At 38.4% G+C, this 17163-nt stretch overlaps 1 protein-coding gene and 1 long non-coding RNA gene across 4 annotated transcripts in view; one reads left to right on the top strand and one right to left on the bottom strand.

Annotated features, from left to right (window-relative positions):
* The window catches only part of KCNK13 (potassium two pore domain channel subfamily K member 13), a 49416-nt gene that overhangs the window by 19642 nt on the left and 12611 nt on the right, over window positions 1-17163 (top strand). Inside the window, exon 2 of one of the 3 annotated variants that reach the window (XM_053945636.1) lies at window positions 13779-13851. The exons of 1 other annotated variant lie outside the window; for it this stretch is intronic. In XM_053945636.1, coding sequence (XP_053801611.1) covers window positions 13779-13851 — 73 coding nt within the window. Of the gene's footprint in view, window positions 1-13774; window positions 13852-17163 lie in introns of all 3 variants that reach the window. One more of the 3 variants, XM_053945637.1, reaches the window with a different exon arrangement.
* LOC128789536 (uncharacterized) lies at window positions 8175-10683 on the bottom strand. Its single transcript, XR_008431437.1, has 3 exons — window positions 10646-10683; window positions 9794-9896; window positions 8175-8552 (listed from the first exon to the last, which is right to left on the bottom strand). It is a non-coding gene; the product is annotated as an uncharacterized LOC128789536 (long non-coding RNA).

The raw sequence follows: 17163 nt of genomic DNA, 5'->3' as shown, positions 1-17163 counted from the left end.
AAGGAAGGATATAGACTGGATATTCATATATACTTGGATTAAAAGTTGAGCAACTTCTGAGTTGGAAGCAGAAATGGGTAAGATGAAATGGAAATCTTTTATGAAAATTACTGAGATGGAACTTTACTTTCATTTTTAGAAATCAGTATACAGCATCCTTATTGTTACCTTCATCAGTTTTTCTGCTGAAATATTCCATTTCTCCTCATTGTTGTGGGACTATGAAAAAATTTGCTGTGTATAAATGGAACAGCTGTGCTTCTCTCCTCCATAAAACCCAGTGAATCATCTTTCACTCTTACACATTGCTCATGATCACATTTAATGAAAATCAAGAGTATGATGGATCTTCCTCAGCAGTTGTAAGATAAGAGTTACCAGAGAAAGCAGCCTTTGAGTCAGTTGAGGGAAATTCTGTGGGGGAGATTTTCACTCTTCCATCCCCCAGTATAAACCTCGGGCTCATAAATTATCAGAGCTTTCAGTACTCAGTAGGAAAAATCCAGGACAAATAATAAACCCCGAAATGTAAAGAATGAAAAAAATACACCAATTCACCCAGATATTTATAGTTTTAAAAATATGGAACCACCATTTAGAACCAACATAACATACCAACTAGAAAGAACAGTATTGCAGCCATAGGCAAGAAAGCCTGCTGTCCTTGTAATTTTGTCAGTTGCTAGGAAAAATAACTGCTAATGCATTGCTAATAATGTGAGTGTATGAAATCATCCTTAGACTTCTGTCTTCACTTCAGGAGCCATATTGCAATGAAATTAGTTGCTCTGCCATTAGGGGAAAAATGGTGATTGCACCTTTTACAATCGTAATGTTTTTGTTTTGCACATAGGGATATGAAATTTGCTGTTAATGGTGATTTTAGTTCCTTTTTTTTTATAGAGGCAATGCCACTGATTGTCACTGAGAACTGAGTGTGGTTTGAGTCACAGGTCTATTTTCTTAGTTTAAAGCCTGATGGTAATTACCTAAGCCTAGAAAGTCCTGAATTTGAGAACTCAGCAACACATTTATTTCTTGCTAGTCAGTTTATTATAGGTAAGGAGAAAAGGACATATCTCGGTTTCTCGCCTACGTGGGTTTGGATTATGTATTTTTTCCTTACCCCAAACTCTGCATTACTGGATATATTCCTTGAGGAATGGTGCTTTGTTCTTAAAAATAAACATGGATCTGGAAGGAAAGAAATGTATTTAAGGAATGGGTAACTTAATATTTTCATGCTGATGCATCCAGTTGTGTTAGGTGTGGTGATTTGTATTTAGTCCTGAAATATCTTAAGATTGGCTCAGTGCTTTGGAATGGGAAAAATGCCAAGAAATCAGCAAGCTACACTTGCCAGATATTCCTCAAAGGGGTGACTTGATTAAGGTCTTTACAATACTGCACACAGTGTTATCTTGCTAATTTGCCTTCCTTAACAAGGTGTTTTAAGTAGGAAATTAGAATAAAATTTCCCTTTTGGACTATATGGACTTGATTATCTCAGTAGAAGAGACTAGACCCTAAAATTAATTCTCACACTTAAGCAGATGTGGCAGCCAAGGTGTTGCTGTCAATTTGTTACAGATGGTCTTGAACATTAAAATTAAAGTGGACTATGCTATAATCTGAATTTCAGTCACCTTGGAGTTCCTGTTTATGTAAGTCAGGAATGATTTGCCAGCTACTGAAAATTAGTGGTTTGTTATCTTTGAAGTAATGTTTTCCTGCAGATCTTCCTGTTTTTCTAAAATTGATCTCATACCACAGTGATATTTGGGGCATACCCTTCTCAGAGTGAAAGCAATGAGAGCCTTGGCAGACAAGGAGGTAGGGGTATGGGTAGGGCAGCAAGACTTCCCCACACCTTTTAAATGCTGTTGGATCTTTACATCCTGCTTCCACAGCAACCATGCATGAATAGAAGAAACACTGGCTTAATGTCTCAGCATGAGGCCTTACAGAAATGTAGCAGGAGTAAAATGCTTGTATGATTTTAAGATATAATATATGAGATACATAAGATACTATACTTATGTATGTGTATATATTGTTTATGATGCATTTGTGAGGGGCGAACACGTGGCTGTTATACACACATTCTTCATGTTTTGCAGCGTGCATAAATGAATGCTGTTGATTTAAGCTCCCAGCCTTTACCATAGTAGGATTAATCGTCTGCTGGTGTTACTTTTCCCTACTTTTCTAGAAGCTATACAACAAATAGAAATCATCTGTGATATTCTGCCAAGGTAAAAAGAAATCGGGAGAATAGTGTTCTACCTCATGAGGTTGTCATCCCACATCTTCCCATGCAAGGATGAAGCATTTTTTTTCACAGTCTTCCCTTAAACAACAGGTAAGAAGACAAATTGGAGCATTAGGAGGTTTGCTCCTTACCTGTTGTGATGGTTTTGCTGCTTGCTTTTTAGGGATTAGCCACTTAATCACTTGGAAACTAAAGACAATAGAAAGAGTGTGAAGTTGTCCACTGAAAATGAGCAAGTGCACCAGAAAATTTGGGGAAGGTATTTTCTGATTATTTCCCTGGAAGACAAACCATGGAGTTTGACTTCTCAGGGAAAGGCTGGACATAGTTTGCTAAAGAAATAATTTGCTAGTTGAGAGACCTACATACACTGTTGCATTAAAATAGTTTTTTTTAATATATTTTATGCTGCTTCTTCCATATATATTTTCCTTTTTTCCCCCAACAGTCTGATGATTTTTGTTTCTTCAGGGAGATTCTTTACTGAACCATTCTCTTGGCAAAATTCAAAGTCCAGTTGTGGTCTCCCTGGCCAAAGATAAATTCAGAAGCAGAGCCAGTTCATGTATGCAGTTTTACACAAAATCAGATCCAGATGCTGTATTGAAAGTGTCTTGAAAGCTACAACCAATGAGGCCATGGGTTGGCAATGTTTATCCACAAGGGAAAAGTCAAAGGTGGATAGTAGAAGTAATTAATATATTAAAAAAGGGTTTAAGTATCTCTGAGATGAGGACTTGTAGCACTGCAAAATCCTGCCTTAAATAATGGGAATGCTTTCACACTTGCCATAGTAACAGCAAAATTGCTAGTGATAAAATTAACTCAGCCTCTCTATTTTGTATTATTGCCATTTTAGCACTTGGTATGCCTTTTAATTTTGCCCATGGACAGAATATATAATGAAATCAGAAAGGCTACAGTTGAAGTAGCCCTTGTTAGTCAAATATGAATGGTGGTTTGGAATAGATGCTTAGAAATAAAGTTTTAATTCAGTCTGTCTTCATCAGAAAAAAACCCTGAAAAAAAATCCATTTAATCTATAACACAGGATATTTGGAGGGATAAATTTACTGCTAACTGTTTACCACTGAAACTCTGGATTTTGGAGAGTCACCACAAGCTTTAACAGGGACCTACATACAAACTTTTCTCCTTAGTGGTTGTTAGAGCTGCCCTGAGTTAACTCTAACAGATAATTGTTCAGAACATGAGCATCAATGGAAATTGAGTTTTAGAGCAAATAACAGTATTTATTAAGCATGAGTTTCCTAACAAATACCTTAATGTGATTATTGTAGTATGAATACATCACACATTCCAGTAATTTTGAAAGAACTCTGAGGAATCAAAATTACTTTTACAGACTTCTAAAAATAAGCCCACACTCTTCTAAGGAAGTATTTTCTTTAAAATAGAACCCAACAGTTCCCTTCCCTCTCTGAGTCACAATCACTAGAAGCACTAATGGCATGTCCTCATGATAAATGCTTTAGTGGCAAGGAAAATGCAATTGTTTTTTTGCAAGTCAGATTATGTATTTCCACTGTGCTTCTAGAAACCAGAAAACTCAGTTATTGCTTAGTCAGTTCACTGAGTTTTGTGAAGGTGACAAGGAAGGAGAGGAAAGATGCCCTTCTCCTTGCTCTGCAGATGTCTGCAGTCGGGAGCTCTGCCTCCCTCATTTAGCTAGTGGGGCAGTGCCAGCTCTCTAGCACAAAACCTCTCTAGAAAACCCTCGGCTTGATGCCTCTTAAAGCTTCCTAGAAGCTTGTTTGGATACCAGAGGGCTGCACAGGGTTTGGCAGTGGATCAAACAGATCATGTGTCACCATCCCTGTCCAGAGCCAGGCAGAGGAGAGACAAATGGTGCCAGAGGGTGGGCAATGAGCTGGGGCAGCTCCCCACTTCAACCAGTTCCTCACACACCTGGCCAAAGCGAAGGAGTCTTTTGGGGCCCTGAAGTGCTTTTTCACAACTTCATCTGGGTAAGCACACAGAGCTTTTTGACTATTTTTTTTCCCTATTGTAAACAAAATTGTTACCAAATAAAGAGAGCTTAAGGGAGAGCTACACTGATTTCCAGCAGGTCAAAGTGTGAATAGATGACAGGATTTAAAAAAGGCAAATATTTAATTGCATGGTAAGAGTCTCTTATGTAATAGCCTGTAAATATTTGATAGTACAAGATAAACTGGTGACAGTCTACAAGTATTTGAAAACATAACCTTCTGGAAAGAGCGGATTCAGTTAACTTGAAAAGGCATGATTAATAGTAATGGGCTAATATTAAGCAAGAAAACGTATAAGATAAATATCAGGGAAAAAAAGAGAAGTTTTTTTAATCATTAGATAGCAGATTGTGATTTTGAATCAGCAGTGATCTAGAAGATGCTTAGTGTTAAGTGTCCCAGCTATGTGGATTGTCTGTTAGGTTATGGGCAAGTCAATTAAAATTTTTGTGAATATTTTCCTATTATTTGTGAATATTTTCCTATTATTTCCTTACATTATAATTGTGCCGAGTGGAGTGTGAGATGGACTACAGTTGCAGATGCTGGGAGAGCTGACATGCTCAGTCATAAGCAGAAGGGGCACCTACATAACATCTCTTCTAGTAAGATGGAGTTCTTGCACAGGAAAAGACTCTTCATTATGTTATGAGTCAACGAGGGATATTTTGTTAGATGTTATGCAGATCCTACTTAAGATCCATGTTACATTTTAGCCAATATAGTAACTTCAGTGAGTTAGAAATCTTGATATAATAAGAATTCTACTTTAAATTCAGGAATACCATGTAACTTTATTTTAACAGAAATGCTAAGTCCAACATATAGCTTTCAGCATATTAAATAGTTTAATATTTTTCTATGTAATACAAAAATAATGTAGCTGAAAGACTATGTAGCTTATTACTCAACTAAGCTTTTGAAATTACTTGGGAATTTTGGTGTTTTCCCCCAGTTTTTATCAACCTTATGAAATCATATTTATTTTGTTTTCTAGATACTGAGTCATTTGTGCAAAGTTTTACATCAGTTGTTGACAGCAGATTTCTATGTCACTAAATTTTGTCTCTTGATGTCTGACTCACCATTGTGTTTCCCCAGTATAAACAGATTTTTTCTAATGGAGTTACAAAGGCGTAAGCAAGAGGGGACATAGCATAGACAACCTCTATGGCTGGTGTAAAACTTTCCTCTGTGAACATCTGTGTAGGGTGGATGAGAATGTTTACAAATTGAGTTAACCATTTTACAAGCTGTGTAAATAGCTATGCTTTGGGGGCTAAATGCCTCTCTAATTGATATAGACATATTGTCTTATAGGCAACTGGCAGCAGTCCTTCCCTTTACCAAGGCTTGTTACCTGGTTATTTTCAGAGGTGGGAAACACCATGTTGGGCATGCAAACAGCATAATGCCATATCTATATTCCCTGGGAAACCAAACACTCCAGTAGCACTGAAGTGGTGAAGTGAACATGATTCTAAAAACATGCTTGTGCTTTTTCATGCCATTTAAAATCTTTTCCAGCTGGTGACAAGGAGCCCCCATGCTGAGCATATTGTCTTGTACTGTGTAGCAGGCAGAGTGTCTGACTGTCAGTGCCTGGGCCTCTCTTAGAAGTGCAGAAGTACTTAGGTGGTGCTAACCTGGGGAACAGCACACAGGGGTGGGGGCAGCCACTGAAAGTGGCCAAAAACCTGGACTATGCTGCAGGGTTAACATGCTGCCTTGTTAGGGAGTCTGGAAGTGTGGGAAAGGCCAGGAAGATGTGAGGCCATTGCTGTTCATGGCCTTTTGCTGTACATCCTTTCTGCCCCCCCAGCAGCAGCGTAGGGCAGCTTTAGCTGTGGACATGCAGTCACATGTCCACTTTCATGTAGAGTAACTTGTCCATGGGAAGTGAATTAGAGGTCAGCCACTGGGATCAATTTGTTAGATGCTATGAGTTGCAGTGTCTTTATTACTTTTACTGCTTTAATATGCTTTCCTGATAAGCACATATTTTATACTCCTGGTACATCTGTTTAAGTCAAGGAATTAGTGCTTTAAGTTGTTAAAAGAAAAAGGAGTCAAAGTTTTACCACTAGCTGATCGACTTTGCTTCTCCTATGTCTTAGTTTTAAACATCTGCCAAATGAGGCAAACAATTATCTAATACAACTGCAGTGAGTCAGTTTAATCACAATAGAATATACATTCCATTTCCATTCCAATGGAATATAATATTTTGGTTTATGAGTTATGAAAAATACAAGCAAATACCAGTGTGAAAGCCTTGTGAATCATCATTTGTTTAGATTCTGCAGTTTTCAAAGCCATCCTTTGCCATTGAGTTCAGCCAAGCCAAGATTTTACTCCAAATGCAGGGGTTTTTGTATACTTAACCCAGTGGAATGGGTTTTTAAGATACCCCATTTTAACCCCATACAGATTTAAAATTATTAGGAAATACTTTGGAAATTGTGCCTCACCTGGTTTGAAAATAAGTAACGTGGGGGCACTGAAACATTTGTTATAACAGACTGTCTTTAATATCCTGCTTCATTGCTTGTTTTTTTCCACTTTTACTTTTTTTCCTTTAATAGGACACCTGAAGTATGTTCAGAAAGCAGGTTTCTCACCCTTGGTCAAGTTTATGCTTTGTCTTTCTTGCTTCAAGCTATGTACAAAGAGTAGAGAGAGAAGATAAAAATTTTAGGAAAAAGTAATGGAAATAATAGGGTATCCTGAGATTTGTTTTCTAAGAAAAGTCTAGAGGTCATTCTAATTTATGAAAAAGCATGGGGCTGTGATCCTTTTGTGCCTGCATGAGAAACAGAAAAGTGATTTTAGATACAGCTAGTCTAGCAGTTGGGTTTGTACAGTTTGACCAGCTTAGACTTTGAGTGTTTCTTTCATTTCAGCTGTTGGAATTATGGCAGAATCTGTCCATCAGCATTGACAGAGATTAATTCATTTAGAATGTATGAAGAAGGGGTTCTTTTTCCTGCTGAAAATTTCATTACTTTCCCATGTCAAGAAGTATTGACAGCAAGAATATTGATATAATTCCAAGTAAACTACTGTTACGTTTCTTAATATAAACAGTTTTGTTGCTTTAAACATAATCTCCCATCTTACATGATGTCTTTCCTTTCAGACATTAACAGTTTTTGCTTTTTTATTTGTCATGTTTTCTGAACTTCATGTGATACATAGGGAGAAATGTGACTTCTCCCATATATCTGCATTCTAGGCATCAAACTACATGAGAAAATGCTCTGTGGCAGGTATTTGTCACCAGCTTCTAAAATAGAAGTCTAAATAATAGAAAGAATGTTAGTCTGATGTTTTACTCTAGCCTTTAATTACCACTCCATCTGCTGATAAACACATTATTGTAGCAGACATGGTGAATATTTAATGGAAATATTTTTAAATCATCACTTTCTTGTAGCGTTTACATCCAAAATATTATGGCATTGTATATTGCTGCCCAGGAATCTGCCCAGATGTAAAAGCAGAACTCATTTGCTTTCACTAACTGGCAACTAACTAAAAAAAATCCTCTGAAGAGCCACAGATGGCAATTACTGAAATGCTTTCTTCTTGTTGTTTTTCTCATTTTCAGTAGTCTATGACTATGTAATTAACAATGAAGAAGAAAAATAAATTCTTGAGGTGGTTTTGATTTGTATTGTAGAGAAAAAGTTACATTTGAGAAAACCAGTTATAACTCTATCGGGATTGGTTTAAACCATTAAAAATAAAGATCACAGAAGATCAGATTTCTGTATCACTGCAAGAAAATTTCAGTTCCATCCATTGTAATTGAAAGTGCAGAGAAGAATTATCAATGGGATTGAATGGCCATCCATTTCTTGAAGCAAAGACCCATGCACTGCAATTTGTTGGCTTCAAGCCTGCAATTTCTCACCATAGGATAAACTAAGCAAATATGCAAGTTTTTGAAAGTAGTGACAATATTTTCAGTCATTCATATTTTGGTGAGAAGCTCAAGAAGTCTTTGAGACTCCACCTCACTGTGCACATTGCACACCTGCTTCTTATCTGCACATGCCATCAACAACTGCTTTTCTTTCTAAAAAGCTGAAGTTCATGTTTTCTGTCTTCGCTGGATAAGTTCATGTTTCCTGTCTTCAAGGCATAAGCCACACACCATCTGTGCACATTCCATTGAAAGGCTCTGATTTCTATCTGTCAAGCTAAAATGAAGCATCCCTTCATAGCAGTAGAATATTGCTTGTTGACACTCAGTGGGATTCATCCTGGAAGGCAGGAGAAAGTTTTGTCAGAAAAAGATAAATCTTAGAATGTGTGAAAAGAACTCATAAGTATCCATTGCCCATGAAGAGACACTTAACTTTCTATGAAGAGTAAATGTGGCAATTTCCTGCATCTTATTACTTTAAATTGGCAAGACCAAGCTTGCATTGATGGAACTGTTCACTTGTTTTACAGTGGGAAATGTTAGCAATTATTTCTTAATTATTGGTGTCAATATTGCCTTTTATCCAGGATGGTAAATACAGCACTTCATCTGTGGATGTGCACGTGTTGTGCATTTGCTTTCAAGGGAAATCTTGTACTGTTCTGTATTTTGTGTACAGAGCTGCAATTATCCCTTAGTTTACCTGCACATAAATAGTAGGGAGGTGAATCTTAAAACGTGAAGAATGTGAGATTGTTGATTTCTAGCAAATTATGCCTGTATCATATGTGAGAAGATTAAAAATAGGAGCAGGAGAGCTGAACGTTTTGTTCAGGTAGAACCGCATCTACTTAGAAGCTGTCTCAGGTTTCGATGAGCTGCTAGCAGTGTAGCAGTGCTAGCTGCTAGCAGTGTCTGTTTAATGATGATGGAAAATGTTTGGAGACCTGAAGATGTGACAGTTCCTGATTGATTTAATTCAGTTTATTGGAGTTTGGCTTGGATAAAATCATCCTTTATTGAAAAAAAATGCAATTAAATATAAACTGTCAATGACTGTTTAACTACAACTTCTTCAGAGAGCTTTATTCTATCCTCTGGGAAATAGAAGAATAAAATAAAATATGATATGATAGACTTCCTTGCAAATTTCAGGATAAGTTCTTCTTAATCTTTGCAGTGAATCTCTTGTCATAGAAATAAATAAATAAAGCATGAAACTCAAAGCTGCACATGAATAAGGTTTGGCTGAATAAGATCCCAGGAGACTTTTGTCTTACTTGGGTTTGTTAAAAAGTAAGTAATTTGCCATACTTGAAAAAAGGTTGATTTAGCTGAACTGCCATCATATAAAGCAGAAGTAGGTAGAGTGTAATCTGAACAAGTGTGTCCCAAAGAAGACTATTTGTGTAATGTCCTAGTTCCTCCCCCTCTTCCTGAATGGCTTGGACTTGTGCCAGTGAAGTGCTTAAGGAAAAACAAAACAGGCAAGCAAGCTAATCTAAGCTTTATCTTGGATCTGGGAAAAGAAAGGAAACAACAATTGGATGGATTTTTAAAATAAGAAAAATCAATTACCTGATTGTCCAGGTGGCCTTTGGGATGGAAGCAACAGTATTGCACTCCTGGTTCCCCTGCACCAGTATCCACAAGAGAGATCAGGACAACAGGAAATGGCAAACTGGAGGACACAGAGGAAAAACACTGTCACAGGTTTCCAGCAGTAGCATTGACATACATACCTGTTACCTTGCTTTCACTGAGCTTTCTGGCTCACTGCTGTAGTCATGGAAAGGTTGCAAAGCTGAGGCATGGTGGCATACATGGACCTGTTCATTTTACACTCCTAACTACAGTTGCAAAAGAACTGGAGATAAAAGTCAGCTTTTAAACTCAGATGTATAATAGCTGTTTCTGCTGCATTTTGTGGTAATGGAAGGAATGAAAACCTTACTTCAATGGAGGGTTTCATGGAAGGGTAACCTGCTCTTTTCCTGGACAGCTGAATTGTTCAGGTTAAACTGGTTTGTACAAATGCCTGTCACACACACTGCAAGAGAAATTAATTTTCTCTAAAAGAACCTAAATGTGAATTTCCCAGATGGTTACAAAATTTAAAAAAAAATTAAAAAATTAAGAAGTGCCCTGTTAGATGTGAGGAAGGTAGTAAATTGACATCTGCAAATGTCAGCTTCTCCTTATCTTTCAAAAGAGGAGAGAAAACAGCAGAGGAAGCTGCAGAGCTGACTGCTTTGCTGTGCCTCTGCACCTCTCTGCTCCCCATCCTTAGTGCCCTCATTTTAGAAAGGATGGAAACTTACATGTACTTCCAGGAGCAATAAAATAACTTTTAGACTGCTGGCACATTGGCTGTAGTTTTTTGGAATTGCTAAAGACTGCTTGAGATAATGTTTTATCAGTATTTACAACCTGCTCTGATAGCTGCTCCTGCTGGCCTGTTGTTTCTACTCTGCTCCATCCCACTGGGTTTCTCAGCCTCTGCCTACGTTCTCCTATACACAGTTGCCCATAGCAACACCCACGGAAAGGCCCCCAGCGCTGTCATCTCCCCCAGAGGACAGGACAGGAGCTCTGACAGTGCCAGCAGCAGCACTGGCAGAGCTCAGCTCTCTGGGCTTCCTCTGCTAAGCAGGAGTGAAGGAAACACACCTCCAGAAAGCAACAGCTTCCAGGAATGAGAGGGTGGCATATCCAGCACCAAAAGCATTTGATGAATCACTTACCTACTAGGAGCTGGTGGAAATACCCTATCCCTGATGTTCTTCAGAGTCAGTGCTGCACCCCATTGTCGCAAACCCCTTCCACACCCAGAACAACCTCCTCTCTCACACCTGCCTGCTTCTTGTGGGATTGTGCAATTAGCTGGATCAAGACTGAACTGGTTACATTTACTCTGACAAAAGGTTCATTTTTAAACTGGAAGAGAGTAGGTTTAGATTAGGTATTAGGAAGAAATTCCTTGCTGTGAGGGTGGTGAGGCACTGGAACAAGTTGCTCAGAGATTATGAATGACCCATCCCAGGAAGTGTTCAAGGACAGGTTGGATGAGGCTCTGAGTAACCCAGTCTAATGCAAGGTGTCTCTGGCCATGGCAGGGGGATTGGAATGAGGTGGTCTTTAAGGTCCTTCCCACCCCAAGTCATTCTGTGATTTTTAACTTCTCCTTTGGATCAATGTGAAGCTACAGCTGCACTGGCACAAGAAAGCCAATGCCAGGGTCAAGTGGGCAAGACCTGCTTCTGCTGTCATTGCCACTGAGATAAATTCTTATCAAATTTCAGTGTAAATTGAGAAAGCAATGAGTTTTTATCAGTGTAGCTGGCAACTTCTGTATTTATGTGGTGATGCTGGCAGAACTGCAGCAACAGAGCCCAAGCAGAACTTGGTAGGTGGGATCCACTTACAGTGAGATCCACTGGAGTTCTGCACTCAAATTTGCCATCACCTGAAAGTATAAAGGATTTGGTATAAGGTGCCCAGTGCTGATACAGAGTCAGTATTTCTCAAGTCTGTTCCTGGAGATTCAAATCCCAGTCTCTCAGCATTGCTCTTGGGATGTTTGGACTCAGATCTGCACTCTACATCACGTCACTTACCCTCACTCTAAGCTCCTTCTGCATTCTATTTATTTTCTTCCTTCATCCCCAATATATTCTTGTTCTTGTGAAACCATAGATCTGCAGCTTTTGATCCATCAATTTACACAAATTCTATTTAACCAAATAGCAGAACTGCAACAGCAATTAACAAGGCTGGATGTGGCAAGGTCTCTGATCAAGAACAGCTGAAGTTGGCATATTGTTACTCAAAATAGTGGTGCAGCTCAAAATTGGGCATTGAGGCTTCAAAATCCTCGAGCCTGCCCCCCATCAATGGTAATAATGCCTTCATTTTCTTATTTGGTGTGCATCACCATTAATTTATCTTAATAGGAGGGAGTTATTACTGTTCTTACAGCTATTGCTGTTCTCATGACCAAATACAAATTAGAAAGGAAGTGTATTTGGCAGATCTCTAATAAACATGGTGAAATGGAAGTATATTATAGCTTCTCAAACTGAATGTGAATTCCTATTGGTCATGTAGAGCATGGGTTTTAGAGACTTGGAAAATACACACCAGATGTGTAAGTCTTGGAAGAGAAGCTTATGGAAACAGTAGTGGGAACCTAGATTTTCCTTAGCCAGTGCAATGGGTAGAAAAGTTTACTCACAAGATACCTTCCTACTCAAAGCAGTGAACCCATAGTTTAAGGTTTTAAATTTGTTCAGCCTGTCAAATTGTTTGTGTGCCTGACCCAGCTCTCAGGGATCAGTACAGGCAGCACTGTATGCTTTGGCTCACTCCAAAGTGTTGGAATCCAAAATGCAGGGAATTCTTAGAACTTTGGGCCTGTAAGCCAAGGCTTAGAATTAAACGCAGGATTTGATCTGAGACCTTGGAAGGCTTCCAAACGTAGGTGCTAGAAGCAAGAATGTGGATTTATAATTTAAAGCAGAGATATGTTAAGCTAAGTAAAGTTTAGAGTTTTAGAGTACAGTACTGTAGTCTTAACATGTGAATGTCTTAACATGATTGGCTAAGAAAGGTTACACTGCAGCATGAGTCATAAGACAAAATATTTAAGGACTGGGTCAAAAATGTAAATATCCTTGTTGACAGTGTCTTATTGGTTACTAAATCCTTAAAATGTCTTGTAATTAGAGGTCTTGTGACCTTCTGAGCTGTACAGTGAAGGTGTGAGCCGAACTCATCCTTCCTGCCTATGTAGAATATAAGAAAAATAAATCGCATCAGCTAAAGGAACTCAGAGGTCCTGTCTCTAACTCATTCAAAATCCTCACACCAAAGAGAGCACTGCTGCAAAGGGTTGTATAAAATGGGGAATGCAGAAGTGTTAAAATTACATGTTCACATTTTACAAGCCAAAACAGTAAAGCACATTTCATTTTTAAAGACATCTATACTCTATCAGCCTGTATCATTGTGTTGAGGAAGACCTGATCCTTGAGCAGACTGTGTTGGCATGTGCTTACTCATACAACACTGGAATGAATCTGTCATTTTCTCACACCTGCTCACATCAGTAAGTTGTGACTATGCTGAAATACCTGCCCTCACATTGCTGAGTTTAAAAACAGTCCCTTCAGCCTATTTAAAATAAAATTAATTGGGGGATACCATAATAAAACCTCAGAATTTACTGAGTAGAACAATTAAAGCAATATTAAATTGTACTAAAAGAAGCATAAATCTACATTCTCCTTAAAAGGATGCTTTTTTTTGGTGATATATAAAAGGTGGAAGTTTGGCATTTTTTAATGTTGCATTTTCTAATGTACCAAAAGTAATATACTATAAGCATTGATGTTTTCAGTAAACCTGAGGTGAACAACATCCCTGAAAAAAATAATTCCATGTGCTGAATGGGCTGCAAAGCAAATAGTCTTTGCCTGAATCATCAGAGATCTCCTCAGACATAATGGTTCCAAGGTAAAAATGGCAAAGTCTTAAACTGAAATTGTGAATTTTTTGTAGAAAGACAAGAGTGGAAGAACTGCTCATCCTCTTCCCCACAAGCTCCAAGGCCTCAACTGTGGCAAGACATGTAGGAGGTAATCTACAGAGCACTCTGTGTTTTCATAATTGAGTTGTGAATAAAACTGAAATACATGTAGTCATGATTATTTTGTGTTGAAGAGAAATATGTACCCTGATAATGTAGGGAGAAAATACAGTAATTTGCCATTCAAACTATATATTTTTAGCCACAGAATCTTGTTCTCAAATTTAAATTGACATGCAGTAAAGTAAATCTGGTTTGCTAATATCCCTTAATAATTTTATGAGAACAGATTGGTTCTCACATCAAAACTTGTTTGGGAGGAGGTATCCAAAATTCAATCATGTGCATGATGTCAGTTAGCCCAGCATCCCTCATGTCTTTGTTTTTTATTGTGTCAGTAAGTATGTCATGTTTAATCTCTATGAAATGCTGGAAGCTGATTAATGAGATGTTTCTAAGAAGTTTCATAGTAGTTATTTTCTAATATTTATGCTTTATTAAGTATTGAAGCAAGGTAAAAAGGATTTTCTGAGGTTGAAGTTTTGCTAAGGAACACAACAGAAATATGACATCTAACCCAAAATGAAAGGAGAAGATGGGAGGGAGGAAGGACAGAATGTGCAGCAGAGCTGGAATAACATGCAAATCCTGACAGAGCAAGCAGGGAAGCAAGGTTCCTATAAAAACTAGAAGAATTCTCAGCAAAGCCATATCAGTAGTCCCCTTTGTCCCCTAGCCATTTGAACAGCAGCAGGAGGTGATGCCATTTGGGGATGCAAGCCTGGTCAAAGACATCAGTCCATTCCCTTTGTACACACTCAGCATCCACAGTCGTGGATGTTAGAAAGTATCTTCTCTGCTTGTGGACCCTTTGTCCAGCAGCAGGTCTTTTTCAAGACAAGTTTACTAGGCATGGAAATGGAAATTAATATGACCTCCAATAAGCTCACCTGTTCAGTGAAGATCTAACCAAACAGAATAACCTACAGGCTCCACCCATACCAGGATTTGGGAAGGAGGTGAAGGTATTGCTAGACCTTCTGCACTGTCAAATACTGCCTGGTGTATGTGGTAATTACTCACAGATGGTCAAGCAGCTTGACCAGTTCCTGAGGTACTTCTTGAAATCCAGGTGTCAGGGGTTTTGTGAGTTCTGTCTTCAGTAGAAGGTCTGCTAAGACATCTTCAGCTTTAAACATTATGTTATCAGTTGTGAGTCTTGTAGATGGCTGTTGAAATGGTCCTGATATTGAAAACTGCAGATTAGAGCATAGAAGGAAGAGAACATGAATTGGCTATAACATGCACATGAAACAGCTGCCATTGCTAGCCAAAGGTTGTTCAAGTCTATTCAAATCTTCTGTCTGGTGACACCTCATCATCAGTGTTATATGGGCAATAACAGATCTTACACAAAAGAAAACTTTTTTGGGTTGGCAGGGCATCTTAATATCCTCATCTGTCAGTGCACATTCACTCAGATGGGTGGAGTTTAGTTTGCTATTCACTCATGAAAACATCTTCGTTCCTCTTTCCCTGAACTATGCATGCTCAACCAGAATAGCCATTAAATGTTCAAACAAGGATGGATTTTATGTTTGATTTTGCACTAGATACTTTAAATGCTTTTTAATAATGGACAGCATTGGATGCTTTATTTCTTAACCAGAAGGATTTATCATTTCATAGAAGCACTGAATGGTTTGTGTTGGAAATTATCTTAAAGTTCACCTAGTTCCAATCCCCCTGCCATGGGCAAGAACAGTTTTCACTAGACCAGGTTGCTCAAAGCCCATCCAGCCTGGCCCTAATATTTCCAGGAACGGGGAGTCCACAACTTCTCTGGGTAACCTATCCAGTGTCTCACCACTCTTACAGTAAAGCATTTCTTCCTAATATCTAATATAAACCTGCTCTCCTTCAGTTTGAGGCCTTTCCTCCATGTCCTATCCCTATATTCCCTTTTGATAAGTCCCTCTCCAGCTTTCTTGTAAGCCCCTTTTAGGTACTGTAAGGTCTCCCCAGAGCCTTCTCTTCTCCCTGATGAACCACCCCAACTCTCTAATCCCGTCTTCACAGAAGAGGTGTTCCAGCCCAGTGATCAACTTAACGGCTCTCCTCTGGGCTCATTCCACCAAATCCATGTCTTTCTTGTGTGGGGACCACAGAGCTGGACACAGCATTCCAGGTAGGGTCTCACAAGAACAGAGAGGCAAAAACACCTCCCTCAACCAGCTGGTTACACATCTTTTGATGCAGCCTGGGATCTGTTTGCCTTTTTGGACTGCAAGGACACATTGCTGGGTCACGTTGAGCTTTTCATCCACAAACACCACCAGGTCTTTCTCCCCAGGGTTAATCTCCATCCATTCTCTGCCCAGGCTGTATTTGTGCTTGGGATCCTCCTGACCTGTTCAGGTCCTTGCACTGGACCTTGTTGAACTTCATGAAGTTTGCACAGATCCACCTCTCAAGTGGTCACTTGAATTACCTAAAGCTTGTCATTCCAGTTCTTCTGTTAGGAGAACTATTAGCAATGCATTTTGAAAAAGATAAATTATAAAGCCATAAATATGTCAAGATTATATAAAACCACATTTTAGCAAGCCCAGACATACATCTGGTAAAGAATGTTACTGTCGTGTTTGTAAGCAAAACATCACTCTGGGGACTGCAAAACAGCTGGTGTCTGGTTTTATGTTTTTGCTAGTTTTTATTTAACCATTTTTTAGAAAACATTCATTGTGACACTTGAAAAACAAAATTTTATTCAAAGTCAAATTTTAAAATCACATCTTTAAATATATATAAATATATATATATGTATATATACACACACTTACAAATACACTGAGTAAAAAGTACTTCAGCCAATTTTCATTTTATAGGAGGCCAGAAAAGAAAGGACAATGGTGGATTTTGTCAAATCCAGTATGTGTGGATTTTCATGTGTTCCCAAAGGTCCTGGAAGGTAGCAATACAGCACACAGTAAAATATGGCATCACCAGGTCAAAGCTATAGTTTTGAAAGCCATAGTTTTCATTAAAGTATCAGCATCCAAGGAGCTCTAATAGCCTTGATGAAGCAGAGTACTTTGGAATAATTACTAGCCAAATTTTTAATCCTTTTGTTATTTCACAAAATACTTTTGTACTGGACCAGCTAACTTGGTCATTCAACATTCTAATGTTAATATATGCTTAAGTCATGTTATGCTCATGACAACAGTCTGGTGTGTTTTTTGTTTTAGGGTTTCTTTTTATATTTTGCACTTGTGGGAGTTTGGCAGCTGTGGTCTGCCTATGCTGCTGAAACAGGGTTAATTTTTCTCTGTCTACATAATTTTTCATCATATGTATT

The sequence above is a fragment of the Vidua chalybeata genome, chromosome 6, assembly GCF_026979565.1.
Source record: "Vidua chalybeata isolate OUT-0048 chromosome 6, bVidCha1 merged haplotype, whole genome shotgun sequence".
NCBI lineage: Eukaryota > Metazoa > Chordata > Aves > Passeriformes > Viduidae > Vidua > Vidua chalybeata.
This window is presented reverse-complemented; position numbering and strand designations above follow the sequence as displayed.